At 39.3% G+C, this 17,594-nt stretch overlaps 1 protein-coding gene across 3 annotated transcripts in view; it reads left to right on the forward strand.

Annotated features, from left to right (window-relative positions):
- The window catches only part of DACH1 (dachshund family transcription factor 1), a 382,319-nt gene that overhangs the window by 249,229 nt on the left and 115,496 nt on the right, over positions 1 to 17,594 (forward strand). For 2 of the 3 annotated variants that reach the window (XM_068421205.1, XM_068421212.1), the window contains exon 4: positions 10,313 to 10,485. In XM_068421205.1, coding sequence (XP_068277306.1) covers positions 10,313 to 10,485 — 173 coding nt within the window. Of the gene's footprint in view, positions 1 to 9,620; positions 9,777 to 10,312; positions 10,486 to 17,594 lie in introns of all 3 variants that reach the window. The other variant, XM_068421222.1, reaches the window with a different exon arrangement.

Below are 17,594 nucleotides of genomic sequence, written 5' to 3' on the forward strand. Positions count from 1 at the left end.
GCCTGTAACTGAGTTGCTGAGCTTTCACTTGTGTTGGACAGTTCATTCATTAAATTGAATTTTAAAAAAGCTTTTCCTGTGTTAATTTTTTGGTGAAATAATGAAGGATTAGTATAAAATATAACATATATATTCCATGGGATTCATTGTCATTGTAAAAAAAAATTCTTTCACTTATTAATTTATATAAATTCAGTATTTTCTCATCATGATTAAGCATGTACTCTGATATTCAGCATGTAAAATACCACTTATTTCCTGGAATTACTGTTTTTTACTGCAGTTTTTATTTATCAGAACATAAATACGGAAAGGGTGAGTAGAGTGGGTACGAACCTGGCTTATGGTGCAAAGTGCAGTTATAATTTCTCTGCCATTGCCAAGAAAAGCCCATGCAGTAAAATTAAGACAGTGAATGAAGCAGTCGACATGATTGAGTCTAAAACCTGTTTTTCAGATTACTACTGTTGTCTGCAAGGAAGGAATCATATGTGATTTCAAAGATTCTCTTGGCTTTGCCTTTGTCTATTTCTGTGGGAAAGTGTTTATCAAAGAATAATCCTTTTTTTTTTTTTTTTCAGAATTTGCTGCTATACCTATTCATGCTCCGTCATGATAATAGCAGAACTACAAATACCAGACCCATAAGCCCACTACGTTAGAGGAAATTATAAAAACTTGCAATTATTAGACCACATTGCTCATGGGCTATTTAAGAGCATAAGCATGATTATATAACCATAAAATAACAGGGCAAGGCTTTGTGAGGGGGAAAAAAAATTAAAAATCCTTATCTAGAGCAGAATACAAAGTGTTCCAGAGAAGTCTTGGTAAACTTATTATTTTCCTATGTCATAGTACTTGCTCTTCTGATCACTTTGTGATCTCAGAAGAGGTAGTAATACTTTTTTTTTAAAGTATCAATAATATGAGACAGATACTGTTTACATATGGCAAAGATCTTTTTGCTTTTAATGATACAGCAGTAGCATAGAGGGCTTACAACAGTACAGTTTCACAACACTTATGTTGCACGTAAATACTACAGCTGATTTCAGAAGACTGAATGATACAAAAATGGAATGACAAATTTATAGCAATTCGAAGTCTGAAGCAGCAGGATCTGATTTGGACAGTTTTATGAAGAGGTTTCCTCACTGTCAGGATGCTAAGATCACCAACTTTTAGCACACTGATTATGCGTATTTTCCAGTGGACATAAATAGCCTAGATAGTGAATAGTCCACTTTAGAAAAATGAGCCAACACAGCTGATACTGATGCTTTGTTTGGTAATTGTTGCTGAGATACAAATTGTTTCAGCAAACAGAAGATAACAGCAAGATTAGGGGACTGAAAGAAGAACAGTAGTACACAAAATGAAAAAAAAAAAGTGGTGGTTTGAGTTGGTAGTAGAAGCTCAGGCTGTCTTTTGTGGTTTTGCCATGTGATAGTGCTTGTGTATGTAATAGTACCTGAAACCATTCCTGAGCCAGGGCTGCGATTAACTTGCTTAAAGACAGGCTTGAAGTGTTCTATGGGATACCATAAAACATCCAAGTTTTCCGCATGAAGGGAAGGGGAAGACCTGAGGACCAGGCAAATAGCCTAATTTTAATTTGTAAAATCCACCTATAGTTAAGAAAGGTTTGGTTTAGTTGCCTAGGCATAGGTATAGGTTTTCCCTTGGGAGTCGGTCCTGAAGGGCAAAGGAGTCCAGGAAGGCTGGACATGCTTCAAAAGGGAATTGCTCAATATTCAGGAGCAGGCTGTCCTGGTGTGTAGGAAGACAAGCCGTCGGGGAAAAAGACCGGCCTGGTTAAACAGAGAACTTAGGCTAGAACTTAAGGAAAAAAAGAGAGCCTATTTGCTCTGGAAGAAGGGTCGGGTAACTCGGGAGGTCTATAGGGATGTGGCCAGGTTGTGTAGGGAGAAGATTAGAAGGGCCAAAGCTCAGTTAGAGGTTGATTTGGCTGCTACAGTCAAAGATAACAAAAAAAGCTTTTACAAATACATCAACAGCAAAAGGAGGGTCAAGGAGAGCCTCCACCACTTGCTGAATGAGGAGGGTAGTGTAGTGTCAGGGGATGAGGAAAAGGCAGAGGTGCTCAATGCCTTCTTTGCCACAGTCTTTAATGTCAAGACCGGTTGTCCTCAGGAGACTCGGCCCCCAGAGCCTGAAGTTAGGGACGGGGGGCTGTGTGAACCTCCCAGGATCCAGGAGGAGACGGTTAGTGACCTGCTGTGCAAGTTGGACACCCACAAGGCTATGGGCCCGGATGGGATTCACCCCAGAGTAATGAAGGAACTGGCAAATGAACTTGCCAAACCACTCTCGATTATCTACCGGCAGTCCTGGTTAACTGGAGAAGTTCCAGCTGACTGGAAATTAGCAAATGTAATGCCCATCTACAAGACGGGCCGGAAGGATGATCCAGGGAACTATAGGCCTGTCAGCCTGACCTCGGTGCCAGGCAAGGTGATGGAACAGATCATCCTGAGTGCCATTACACGGCACATGCAGGACAATCGGGGCCAGCCAACGTGGATTCATGAAAGGCAGGTCCTGCTTGACCAACCTGATCTCCTTCTATGACCAAGTGACCCACTTAGTAGATGAGGGCAGGGCTGTGGATGTAGTCTATCTAGACTTCAGTAAGGCATTCGACACTGTCTCCCACAGCATCCTCCTAGACAACCTGGCTGCCCGGGGCTTGGGTGGGCGGACTCTTAAATGGGTTAAAAACTGGCTGGATGACCGAGCCCAGAGAGTGGTGGTGAATGGGGCAAAGTCCAGCTGGCGGCCGGTCACTAGCGGTGTTCCCCAGGGCTCAGTTTTGGGGCCGGTGCTGTTAAATATCTTTATAGATGATCTAGATGTAGGGATTGAGTGCACCCTCAGCAAATTTGCAGATGACGCCCATCTGGGTGGGAGTGTCGATCTGCTGGAGGGTAGGAAGGCCCTACAGAGGGATCTGGACAGGTTAGATAGATGCGCTGAGACCAACGGCATGAGGTTCAACAAGAACAAGTGCCGGGTCTTACACTTTGGCCACAACAACCCCGTGCAGCGCTACAGGCTGGGGGAAGAGTGGTTAGAAAGCGGCCCGGCGGAAAGAGACTTGGGGGTGCTGATCGACAGCCGGCTAAACATGAGCCAGCAGTGTGCCCAGGTGGCCAAGAAGGCCAATGGCATCCTGGCCTCTATTAGGAATAGTGTAGCCAGCCGGTCTAGGGAAGTGATCGTCCCTGTGTACTCAGCACTGGTGAGACTGCACCTTGAGTACTGTGTCCAGTTCTGGGCCCCGCACTTCAAGAAAGATGTTGAGGTGTTGGAGCGAGTCCAGAGGAGGGCGACCAAGCTGGTGAAGGGTCTGGAGGGTCTGACCTATGAGGAACAGCTGAGGGAGCTGGGGTTGTTTAGCCTGGAGAAGAGGAGGCTCAGAGGTGACCTTATTGCAGTCTACACCTACCTGAAGGGAGGTTGTAGTGAAGTGGGAGTTGGCCTCTTCTCCCAGGCAACTAGCGATAGGACAAGAGGGCACAGCCTCAAGCTTCACCAGGGGAGGTTCAGGTTGGACATTAGGAAGAATTTCTTTTCCGAAAGGGTCATTAGACATTGGAATGGGCTGCCCAGGGAGGTGGTGGAGTCACCATCTCTGGATGTGTTTAAGAAAAGACTGGACATGGCACTTAGTGCCATGGTCTAGTCGACAGGGTGGTGTCAGGGCAATGGCTGGACTCAATGATCCCAGAGGTCTCTTCCAACCTGGTTGATTCTGTGATTCTGTGATTCTGTATGGGCTGCTATCTTAGATACCCTTGGGTATCCTGCCTGATCTACATCTCCAGATAGCCATGGGGTCTCCTGCAGGTGCTGTGTTATACTCACCAACCCGATAAGACATCTCGAATTATTTTGGCTATCTGAGGTGTTGTGTGTTTAGGCAATTGAGTTGAGTTTGGACTGTAGTCCCTAGAACCAGGAGGTTCAGGTTCAGGTTCAGGTGGCCAAAGATAGGTCTGTCTCCCACAGAGGGAGCTCAACAGTTCTCCAGAGCCTCTTAGATCCCTGTTGCCTATCACAGGAACTAAACTGCTCAACTCACATTTTAGGAACCAAAATTTAGGCAAGGTGAATCCTAATAGGGACAGAATGAGAAACGAAAATGAGTAAGCAAATAAGAGATGTGATTGTAAAAATGAAGGTACGTTTAGATCAGAGATTGTTTGCAAGGCTGACGTTGTATAGTCTAGTTTTCTGCTTCATTTTCTTTTTCTTGGCTGGGTTAGCTTTCAGTCCAGAATTGTTTTCATGTATTATTACCATCCTTAGCTACCTAATTGTGCTACTAATGAATACAAACAATCCAGGCATCAGGCTTTTACAGACCCACTTCAGTGTACAAATAATGGTTTGTTGTGTAACCGCTGATCATGGGGGAAGGTAACTCACATTATGGAAAACATGTGCTGAAATGTTGGTGATGGGGAAAATACTGAATTCTGTAGTTTGCCTTTTAAATTATGAAAATGTATTGTCATTTTTCTTCCATCAGATTGTCCATGATGAGTAAATGTGAGAATCTGATCCCAGTTTTTAAGCACATGTACTTAGATTTGGAACTTCAATTTCAAATTTTTGAGCGCTCGTATTAGCACTGTAGCACATGAAATACATAGTTGGCTACCAAATTGCCTATTGAAGTGCACATGTATGGGGTTTGAGCACTCAACATTAAGCATCTGCATTTAAAAATGGGATCCCTTGTGCTTGAAAGCCTTGAAAATGCTACACCATGGTCAGCCTAGTACAGCGGCAATGGAAATGCTGTTTGAATGCAATGTAGATCTTCCAACTGCTACTTCAGAAAGTGTTATGCTGAATCTGGAACACTTTGCATAATTTAATTAATTATGCCACTAAAAACTGATTTTCTCTCAATTTAAAGCAAACAGCTTTTATGAGGGTGAACTGCAGCACCCAGGGATATCAGGTGTCCAAGCTTTTAATCCTATTACAAAGACTTGACAACCACTGATGGAAACTGGAAACACATAAGCTCCAGCAGGGCAACAAGTGAAGAGGAAGAAGGCAACATATTTTTAATACTCTTTGAAACCACTGTATGCATTAAATCAAAATCAAATGTAAAAAGTGACAGAACTGGTAGCTTGCACTTAGTTGTGCAGACAGTGAGTAGTGTCTAAGGAATAACACTTACTTCGCTTTGACATTAATGAAAATAACTGTTTCCTCTAAGAGAAAAATTGTTCTGCTTAACTAACATAAGAAAAACACAGCAAATGGCCAAGACTATTTGTATTTGTGTCTGTCCACTTAAAGTGTTCAGGAGTGCAACAGCCTGTAGTTTGGAAGTGGTTTCTAATGTTATGGATTGGATTCTGCCTATGAACCATTTTCCTTGTAAACAAGTCTTGACAGACGATGCCAGACTACAAGTATTAAAGAATCTGTCACTGACTAAATGCTAGCCTCGATACTTCGCTTTCTGAAGCTTGTCTTCTCTCTTCCAATTTATTATTGGGTTTGATATCACTCTAAAACAATAGACACTGTAATTTTGAGGCAGAAGGGTGTACTGATTTAGAAAAGCTCTAATTTCTGAGCCACATAAGCAGTGCCATAATTGGCAGTCTATGACTGACTGTGCAAAATTCTGTGACCAGGTTAGGAAGGGTCACAGCAGAATTGACTCTATCTCCATATTGAACATCAGTGTGAAAGATGAAATTAACTGTACTGTAGAAGATCTTGCTAATAAATAGGGAAAATATCTTACTGGGAATTCACCAACCTTATAAAATGCAAAAATCTTCCTTGTTTATAATATTAACAAATATTCATATAATTACTAATATATATTTATGTATTATATGTATTCATATATATGTATATGACATAGGGATGTCATAATGTTTTGATGAGAAAGTACAAAACAATAAGCTTAAAGAACTTGTATAATAGTGACCTTATTAAGAATACTATAACTTTACATGCAAATTAGAGAATTTTGCTCCAAGTCTGAAATACATTTTACAAACATAGCCTTTTCTATCTCTGTTTTTTTATAGAGAACAAAAAATAATTGTTCAAAAAAGAATTTTCAGTGGATGGTGAAGGCAGGAGAGTTTGTAGCTACAAAAACAAGACATTCTGGCCCAGATTCGTATTACTTAAGCCATCTAAGTCTAAGCCATTTGTAAAATCTTCTTCTGCAGTTACTGTACAGATTAAGGCATGCCCAGAGGCCAGTCATTTCATTTGTCTGTTGTGATCTTTCCCTCTTCATTTCATTTGGGCATTACCTGATCACCAGGCAGTGCTGACTTTGTCTGAATCGCAGTGCAAACACACTTGTTCTAAACCAGCCACTATACAGGGCCTTTGCTGCCTTCACATTAGCCACAGCAGGACAGCACCACATCCAGCATGAAACTAGAGCAAGATGGACAAGCAGTATGTGCTCCGCTGCAAGATATGCCAGAACAAAGTGCTCTCTTCAACTTTTCATAACAGATGCAAAAATTAAGATTGAGTTTCTTCCTGTTTAGAATTTGACATTGTGTAGTCAATTTTTTGTGGTTATATTTTCTTTTAATGAAGCGCTAAGTACCATGAAGACGGGTTTCAATTTTATGGACACATGCCCTAAGATGGGATGAGTGACCATTTGGAAATACCCGTTTTCCTCTGTTGAATCACAGAATCACAGAATCAGTCAGGTTGGAAGAGACCTCTGGGATCATTGAGTCCAGCCATTGCCCTGACACCACCATGTCAACTAGACCATGGCACTAAGTGCCATGTCCAGTCTTTTCTTAAACACATCCAGAGATGGTGACTCCACCACCTCCCTGGGCAGCCCATTCCAATGTCTAATAACCCTTTCTGAAAAGAAATTCTTCTTAATGTCCAACCTGAACCTCCCCTGGTGAAGCCTGAGGCTGCATCCTCTTGTCCTATCGCTAGTTGCATGGGAGAAGAGGCCGACTCCCACTCCACTACAACCTCCCTTCAGGTAGTTGTAGACTGCAATAAGGTCACCTCTGAGCCTCCTCTTCTCCAGGCTAAACAACCCCAGCTCCCTCAGCTGTTCCTCATAGGTCAGACCCTCCAGACCCTTCACCAGCTTGGTCGCCCTCCTCTGGACTCGCTCCAACACCTCAACATCTTTCTTGAAGTGCGGGGCCCAGAACTGGACACAGCATTCAAGGTGAGGCCTCACCAGTGCCGAGTAGAGAGGGATGATCGCTTCCCTAGACCGGCTGGCTACACTATTATTAGTAGAGGCCAGGATGCCATTGGCCTTCTTGGCCACCTGGGCACACTGCTGGCTCATGTTTAGCCGGCTGTCGATCAGCACCCCCAAGTCTCTTTCCGCTGGACCGCTTTCTAACCACTCTTCCCCCAGCCTGTAGCGCTGCACGGGGTTGTTGTGGCCGAAGTGTAAGACCCGGCACTTGTTCTTGTTGAACCTCATGCCGTTGGTCTCAGCCCATCTATGTAACCTGCCCAGATCCCTCTGTAGGGCCTTCCTACCTTCCAGCAGATCGACACTCCCACCCAGCTTGGTGTCATCTGCAAATCTTCATCAACACCTACATTTTGGCTAAAATTAAATGAGGTGAATGCACTTTTCATGTTTAACTCTCATTTCCAGGATCATATTTTTTAATGGAAGAATATTCAAAATAACTGAAACGTATATGTCACAGTGGCAAAAACAGAAAATTGAAGAAAAGAAAATTAGAAGGAAAAAAAAATTTTTCCAGCTAAAATTTAGCTCCTTCAATTACGTATGTGTTTGAAAGTAGATTCGTGTTTTTTTGAGAATCTCTGAGTTCTCAAAATATGAGAAAACATGTTCACTTATCAGAGGTGATGAGATTCACATCATGTATTAACCAGCTCAACTATGTACACTGCATAAAGGTTACGCCAATTTCTTGTAAAATAATAAAAGTATCTCATATAATTGATTCTTTTCATTGTTTCATAAAATTGCTTTGTTTGATTGCAGGAGAGTTTGGCCTGAATTTTCATTACCTACTTCTGAACAATTTACACTGGGACTGAGACAGTACTGAGCTAATGAGTTAGAATTTATATTGAGCCTTAACTGTCTTCATGAAGTAACTAGGGAAAGAAAATCATGGCAATAATGGAGTATTTTTCATTATAAACTATGTTGTACAGCTTTTACAATCAGGTTTTTAATAGTTCTAGAGAAATTAAATTGGAATTCTACCAACTTTTGTGCTTTTGTCATCCCATGAAAACGATGTTAAAAAATGTCATGAATAATGTGTTAATCCCGTTGCTACTGAAATAAGGAGGAGGTGGTATATGTCCTGTTGTTTTTTAGGCCCTGTTGTTCATTTAGTAGTAAGATGTATATAGAAAAACGTTCAGAAACATACACTTTGCTGTAACCCCTAATGCTAAATAGAAATTGAGTATAGATTAAATAGGTCTTGGCTGATGTTATTCTAGAATCCTTATCAAGAGAAATTCCTATGAAAATAGTAGAACCTTTCAAAGTTGGGAGGGTGAAATTGTGCTCTACATAAAAGAGAAAGCAATCGTATATTGCTGACGTGTATATTAATACTGCTGAAAATGCATACATATATCCATATTTATTCATATAGTCAAACATTCTTTATTGATTGAATATGGTAAATAAACTCATACAATGAGTGCATAGATTACTTTGTATGCGTAAACGTGCATATACTCAATCTCAGCTTTATACATAAATATGCAACATGAATAATACACTTCGCCCAGTTGGAAGATTTTAAACTTTTCGTTATATGTAAATATACAGATTAATAATGTTATATGAATTTTTAGTATTGTCCTTTAATTGTATCCTTCTGTTTAATTCTGTGTATATTTTTTATGAGGAAGTCAGCAATAGTGAAAAAGGGTATTTCTCAAATATATGAATTACTGCTCGTCTCAACACTTCTTTGTCCACATTCTTCCTTGCTGTTAGTCCGTTCCACTACCGGAAGACTGCAGGCATCAATTAAGAATCCCTTACATTTTACTTAATAATATGAAATAAAATTGGAATATACCAAATGGAATCATCAGCTAAGCAAATATACACGTATGTTGGTGCCCTCAATAAAATAAATTTTTAGCTACTTCTTAAAATGTTTATTTATTCACAAATACAAGAAGAAATATGAATGTAATTTAAATTCTAATTGGCGTAACAGGCAATATTCTTTTTTTAGACATTTTGCAGGCAAAAATACTCTCTTGTATAAAACGTCGTGTATAGTTTTACTTGCTAAGAATGGCAAAAGTATGTGTAAAATACACATCAGACAAACTTCATGTGAATGAGCACAACTATAACTTTTAGATTTATGTTCTAACTCTTAAAGTTAAGAAGTTACCCTTACGTATCTTTTTCAGAGGGTGGAAAAAAAACCCCACAAAGTCCTTCCCCCAGCCCACATATTAAAAAAAAAAAAAAGCCACTTGCAAAAAAGGTTAGATGGCTGGCCTTGCTTGCAAATTCAGACATTGAAAATTTGGAGTCTTCCTTCATCCAAATAATATATATTCATTCCCCACAGGCAGCAGTGATGGTTCTTGGGATAAAGAAAAACTTCAGTCTCCCCCCACCCAAGGATCACAGGCCTCTGTTACCCACCCCAACTTGCCTGGACAGCATAATGTTCCAGTTAGCCATCCTCTCAACCCTCTTCAACAGAACCACCTTCTGCCAAATGGTACGGGTTGACATCTTTCAGCACTAACGTCAGCAGTTTTCCAATTCCTGTCTTTATTTTGTGTTTATATAAATAGGCTATGAAAAATCAAAGAAGTGGGCAATACTGGAATATTTCGTTTAAAGTATTAAGCAGGGAAAGCAGAGACAATAAAGAGCAAATACGTATGCAATAAAATTGATACTTAAAATAACTCCTAACGTGTGTATCAGTGGCACAATAATGCATTGCTAAGGCACCTTACAGCAGATATTAAAAAAAGATAATTAACAGTCATTGCTTAGCAATGATGTCATACATTACACTGAAATGAACAAACTAAGAGGTCTAATAGCCTCTCCTTGTGGCTAGAAACCCTCCATGGTTGCTAGTGATTTACCCATGCATATCCCAGAAGAGAACTGACACATAGCTGCATTGTCCTGCAATGTGAACCATCTTGTCACCCATCACTTGAATATTGTCCATCAGGAGAAAAAAAAGACAATTTTTAAAAAGATACATAAACCTATTTTGCATTTTTCTTCCCCCACCAGGATTGGAACTTCCTTTTATGATGATGCCCCACCCGTTAATTCCTGTGAGCCTACCTCCAGCATCTGTCACGATGGCAATGAGCCAGATGAATCACCTTAGTACCATCGCTAACATGGCGGCAGCAGCACAAGTGCAGAGTCCTCCATCCAGAGTTGAGACATCTGTTATTAAGGTAACTATATTAAAAAAAAAAAAAAGAAATTCTGCTCACAACTGTAGTAAACATGATATAGGTGGGTAGGTGTCAGATGTTATAAGGTAAGTCATAAAGTCAATATATATGGGAAACCCAGCTGTTGTAGCTCTGGCAACACAGTAGGCTGCTGGTGGCCAGTGTTATCTTCTCAGTTCTCCTCCTCATCTCTAAATCAGTATTAAGAGAGTGCTCAAGTTGAAGCATTTTGATATAGAATATACAGCGTTCTGATTTCTCACATTTCATAGTCCGTAATCTAGTGCAATCTAAAAACATTTCTCAAGATATCAAGGAAGAAATTGCTCATTTCTTAAACTAGAAGGGCCTGTTCTTCCAACTTTTAAATCTGGGCCTTCAAATCAAGAGTTGCAAAAGTTTAGAAGTTCATGATGATTTAAGCAGAGTGAAGAGGTCTGACTTTATTGAGACATTCAACATGCTTGTGCTCGTGTTCTCTTTAACCTAACAAGCCCAGAATCATAAAGAACAGTTCAGTTAAAAGTCAACAAATGTGTGTTGCTGTTGACCTAGAAAAATATGGTCTGATGACCTAATTTGAATACCAGCACTTTCAAATGTAAGATCTCCTTTGGAGGACTTCAGTGGCATCTCTTTCTCACCTCTGATGACATGGGGAGTTAAGGCATTGGTTTAAGAAGAATCATTTCTTCAGGTGCTATGTCAGCAAGGCTAGATTCCACCCCTAATGTCCATCTTGCCTATATCTTGGGAATATAAACACTCTGCTGCTAACTAACTCTTTGATTACATGGTGATTTCTGCAGGTTTGTTTTTCTGTTTTCACTGGAGCAGTATTTAGTAAGAGTTACAGGATACTAAAATTCTCTGGAACATACGTCATGCTCTGTTTCATTCTAAATGTATTCTCTTAATTGGAACAGTGACCATTGGTATTACAGAACTATGTAAAAAAAGAAGATTGTGATGGAGCACATGCTAAATGACTCCTGACAAGTATGAATTACTATGGCAACAAAACTTTGTTTTCACTATTTTTCCTACTGTCTTCCCTACTTTCATTTTCTGTGAGCTATTTGATTTCATATGTAAGAGTACAAAATTTGGCCTTCATGAGCATTGGTAACCTTCTGTTTCTCAACTTTGACAAGCTGACTTCTAGCTTGTAAAGTTGATTTACAAGCTAGTTCTAGCTATTAAAGTTGCCTAAGTTACTGTGACCTACACTTAAATATGTCTATGGGAGCATACCCCAATGTGACCCCGATCTTTGTCTCCAGTTACCAAAATCAGGTGCATTTGAAGTACAACAGAGTTCCTGGGCTATGTAAAAAAGGGTTTCCTTTTGTGGAAAGCAGGTCCTGGTGTGTTCACAGATCTCACCCCAGTATGGGAACATTGCTGGACCCAGGAAGCACTTAAATGAGAAGTACCTCTGGCTCATCTGATCTAAACTTGTCTAGTAGGTTTAAAAGTATTGGACTCTGAAAGGGAGGCTCTGTCATCCCATGACTGTGTATATTATTTTAACCATAGGCAGTGCCATCCCAGAAAATTTTCACAGAATCACAGAATGACAGAATGGTTAGGGTTGGAAGGGACCTCTGGAGATCATCTAGTCCAACCCCCTGCCAAAGCAGGTTCCCCTAGAGCATGTTGCACAGGGTGGTGTCCAGGCGGGTTTTCAATATCTCCAGAGAAGGAGACTCCACAACCTCTCTGGGCAGCCTGTTCCAGTGCTCTACCAACCTCAAAGTAAAGAAGTTTTTCCTCATATTTAGATGGAACTTCCCATGTTTCAGTTTGTGCCTGTTGCCCCTTATCCTGTCACTGGGCACCACTGAGAAGAGTCTGTCCCCATCCTCTTGACACCCGCCCTTAAGGTATTTGTAAATATTGATAAGATCCCCTCTCAGTCTTCTCTTCTCCAAGTTAAACAGACCCATCTGCCTCAGCCTCTCCTCATAAGAGAGATGCTCCAGTCCTCTAATCATCTTTGTAGCTCTCCACTGGACTCTCTTCAGGAGTTCCTTGTCTTTCTTGAACTGGGGGGCCCAGAACTGCACACAGTACTCCATGTGTGGCCCCACTAGGGCAGTGTAGAGGGGGAGGATAACTTCCCTTGACCTGCTGGCCACACTCTTCCTAATGCACCCCAGGATACCACTGGCCTTCTTGGACACAAGGGCACATTGTTGACTCATGGTGAACTTGTCCACCGGAACTCCCAGGTCCTTCTCCACAAAGGCTTTTCTCCTTCACAGGCAGGTGAACCCCCAGCCTGTACTGGTGCATGGGGTTATTCCTCCCTAGGTGCAGAACCCTACACTTGCCTTTGTTGAACTTCATTAGGTTCATCTCTGCCAGCTCTCTAGCCTGTCCAGGTCTTGCTGAATGGCAGCACAGCCTTCTGGTGTATCGGCCACTGCTCCCAGTTTTGTGTCACCAGCAAACTTGCTGAGTGTACAGTCAGTCCCTTCGTCCAGATCATTGATGAATAAGCTAAACAGGACTGGACCCAGTACTGACCCCTGGGGAGCACCAGGGGGTTTCCTTTTCCCAGAATTCCTTAACTTCTTAACAAGTTCATTCTTGTATCTCATCTAGTTGGAAAGATAGTTTCATTATAATCTAGGTAAAGATTTTGAAAGTACCTAGCAATTTTGCTTCTCTGTTTGAAACATTTTATCAGCACTTCATAACTGGAAAATATTTTTTTTTCAAAATCTTGCTTATTTAAGCATTTGTTTGTATTAGTAATCTACACTATTTATCTCTGTCATTTCTGAAAATCCAACTATCCTGTATTCATGCTAATAAAATCTTCATCATGATTGCCAACTTTTGCACAGCTCCTGGCATAACATCTTGTGCAAGTTATTTAACAAACCAGGTTTTGTGTTCCCATCTGGTTTGAACATAACCATAAATTAAAAAGATGTGGATTTGCAATGAAATGGTTTTAAACAGCCAAATTAACCTAAATTCTATTTAGAAAAGTGTGCTTACTCAAGGGTGAAATATACATTTTTTAAAGTTTGCACGATTAAGTTAGAATTTTGGGACGTTTACGTAGAACCTGGTGGAGACACTACCTACGTGCTGCCATGACTTCTTCAGTCAAGACCTGTGACATATTGCCCACAATACATTTGTACTAGAGGTAAATACATAAACACAAGCGTAATCTGCCATCCAAAACTCACTTCTAAATGTAAGAGCTTGCTGCACATAGTTGTTTCAATAATACTGTAAGGGCTAAGGAACTTACTCTTGCAGGACTTTCCTGCTCTTTTTTTCAGGCCCTTTGTGGTGCAACGTATGTCTAGATTTATGTCCTCTGTTTTTGTCTATGGCAGATGAATATGGTCATGTGGATAGAGATAGCACAGCCAAGTAATTATGTTCCTATTTTTTAATACTGAACAGGATTGAAACATAAACCCCAGGAACAGAAAAGCATGAGGTCATTGTTAAGGGGATTTTCTTCTCATGAGCATGGACATAATGTCACTGGCAATTTACCTGTTCCTCACTAGGCGTAGTTAGAGGCTGTGATTTTAGTGTCCATTGAATTATACGCACTGAGTAGTTGAGCAGGAAACTCTCTAATCAGCATACTTTTTGAACTTTGGACTGGCAATGTAAAGTTTATGAATAATATCTTATACTACAATCAAAATAAATATCTTAGAGAATAGATGTAAGTGAGAAGGTCAAACCTCCTTTTTCTTTATTTTTACAGGAATGGATAAACAGTGCAGTTGCTCTCTTTCACAAAACTGTTTGTTGTTAGAAACATATCTTCCTTTTTTTTTCTGCTACATTTTTAGACTTTTTTGGTTTGTTTTCATTGTCTTCTGGCTCATTTTTTTAACCCTAATTTTGCTTAAATGTTTTTCCTCAGTGTCAATGTTTCCACAAGTTGATTTGAAAAGTTTGTGAATCACTCATCTTGGAGTTCATAGCTGTAACCTGAAATGACAGTGTAGATTTGAAATTAAGAGTACAAGATGTTTACAAGTTTGAACTCTGCTTGAAAGTTAGAAGACCTATGAGAAATCTCTACTCTGAAAAGTAAATCAATAGTTACCTTATCTAATTAAGTAACAAAGCACAGAATTAAGTTTTGGAAAATCTGAGTTTTCAGATTATAAACAACGTGGTTCATTGAATAGAAGAATTGCCTTTGTGAACAGTACTGCAGTAGATGATGCGCTGACCTTTCCTTCCAATTCACCGAGTTCACAGTTAGTGCTGTTATCTTTAAACTCACAAAGCTTCAAATGCCTTTCTATTTCTGGGCAATATTTCATTTCTTCATGATAAGAAGTTAGAATAAAGCTGAGATCATGTACTAACCAAACATTTTATCCTGCTGTGTTCAGGAGATGAGACAAAGACAAAATTACAAGGGAAGCATTGCAAAGCAACACCTTAGATTTGCCAGTGAACTCTGAGCTCTAAAATCTTCAGAATTATATTTCAGGAGAGTGTTGTGCCCTTTCGAACATGAGACGAACATTAGATGTCTTTTTGTAATGGAATGTTTAGATATATGAGTTGGATGAATAAGAGGAGATCAACAACAAGCAGGAACAGCAGATTGTGACAGCAATGAATTGCAGCGTGTGACAGCTGTGACCTGGGGATGCTTTAGACATGAGGTGGCTTTCATCACCTGCCCATGGTTTCAAAGGCTCAGCTTGTTAGCAGTTTCACTACATCAATTTTTTTCACTCAGTGGAAAGATGTATGAAAATATATAGGACATACCTCATATTAATAGCAACTTGAAATAACTCCTCTACATCGTAAAAGTTAGAACAGAGCAGCATGCCAGAATCAAAAATTGCACTTTATCCATATAACGTTACCAATACTTACAGAAAGAGTTAAGAAGAAGAATAAAGCAGAAAAAAACAATACCTCCAGCTGAAAAAGTGACTACTGTCACAGTTTTCCACTGCATAATAAATACATGAGACTAAATTTTGCTGATTCTCTAATATCACAGCACTGGTTGTATTATACTTGTTTATAAGGTTATATCTTCCTGTTATCCAATAGCAGAAATGTACTGTTAATTTATTTAACCAAGGTAGCTGCTGACAGATTTTTTTTTTAAAATGCCTCTGTTTATAGGCCTGTTCTGACATGAAATTTTATTTTAATGTTCATTCACTTTTTCATTTTTCATTGGCAATATGTGTGTTCCTATTGATGTAATGTAATGTTCCTGTATTTTTCACCTACAATTGTTGCCAAAAAGTCCAAATAATAGCCAAAGAGAAGAAATGTGACACTGCCTTGCAGAAATGATGGAACAGAGTACATTTAAATGTATCGTATCAGAGTGTTGGTGAGGAAGTTCAGCGAGTGGACCTGAAGAAACGGACTCTAAGAGGAAAATGGCAAAGTTCACTTCATGGAGGGGGTGAGCAGCAAAGGGACTGTAGAAGCTTCAGCTTAAATCCTCTCTAAGTGCTGTGTGAGCAGCCTTGAGTTTAGTGCAGACTTTTAATACCAAAAGATACTGGCCATCGTAAGATGTTTCAGTGTAGAAGAGTTTGGTGATAACTTATTTTCCAGTTACAGAAATGATGATCTTTTTTATAGGATTAGATAAACTATTTCTCAAAATTGGCTGGCACACCGTTCTGTAGAGACAGGGGCCACAGAAAGCACCTTGAAAGTACAATTAGACATCCTGAATAGAAAACCCTTCCACTTTGCTGCTGTTACCAATGAACCAGAATTTCCCTGTTCTATAAACTTGAGAAAACTGCCAGAATTGTCAATATATCAGATGTTACTTTAAAATCTTTAGATGTGCCTGGCTTCATGCATTGAGTAAAATTACATCCAAAGCCTATGTTAAAGGACCATCACTGAATTTCAAAAGACACAAGACTAACATTAGGAAATAACCGAATGCCTCTACAACCTTAATGTGACAGCATTCCATCCATATAATATGGTGCAATTTTAATTTCACCAACACATATTGTATTTTTCGACAGAACCCCTACCTCGTTCAGTGAATGATTAATTCTTCTGTATTTGATTTTAAATCAGTGTCTGGCCCAGTCTTATTTAACTTATGTTATCTGAGTCCTGTGTTGAATGCAAAATTTTTCTATGGACACTTCTGTGCCTTACAGGAAAGATATTATGCAAACAGTAGTAGATACATATTTGCACCTTTCCTATGAAGCTGGGTATGCTATACCCATTTTACAGAGCAGGAATGAGAACAATTTAATTATATCCCAGATTGGCAGAAATGGCCTTTTTGGATGCCTAACCTGAAAAACACCTGACTTTTCAGATAACCTATTATTTCTAGAGACATTTGTGCATTCAAAGTAGAAATTTTGACATTACTTTAAAGTGATTTTCTTGAATGTGTAGAAAAAGATGCAATGCACAAATGCATGAAGAGTAGAGCTACTTTCATTTCCTCATTATCTGATACATGAAGTAGAATCAGGTTTTCTTCTTTGTATAAGGAGAAATTTGATTTAATATAAAACATTTAAATAGTAAAAAGTAATTACAATAAATATTCTAGAATAAAAATAAGGTGATTTATCAGCTCGTAAAACACCTACTTTTGCATATTGGGAAAGCAAACATGAAAATTATGAGAGAAAGTTTGAAGCATATTATAAACCAAATTAATATTTCATTTTTTTTTTTTATCATGACTGCAGAAAATATGGTATCTTAAAACTAAGTGTATGAACTTGCACGTAACAGAGAAAATCTCCAGTTTAGTCAGAATAACTTTTTTTTGTATTTATGTTCATATAAATATGTATATGCACACTTATTTCTGTTTCTTCCCTTAGCCTGAGAGGATCTTACGTGAAAGTGTAGCTGAACTCCTTTATTATGGCTTAATCATCTTTATATTAGAGGACACTGTGTCCCACCTCATTAATTAGTTCAACCTATGTGATTAAAATTATTTATCTTAACCTTTAATACAGTTTTTTTGTAATGAGCTTAGAGGATGGTTACTGTATATCTGGTAGATTGTAACTCGGAATAATGTCTTTTTTTAATCATTTGTAATAACTTTTTAATAATATGGGATACTA

Source organism: Nyctibius grandis, chromosome 2 (genome assembly GCF_013368605.1).
Source record: "Nyctibius grandis isolate bNycGra1 chromosome 2, bNycGra1.pri, whole genome shotgun sequence".
NCBI classification, from domain to species: Eukaryota; Metazoa; Chordata; class Aves; order Nyctibiiformes; family Nyctibiidae; genus Nyctibius; species Nyctibius grandis.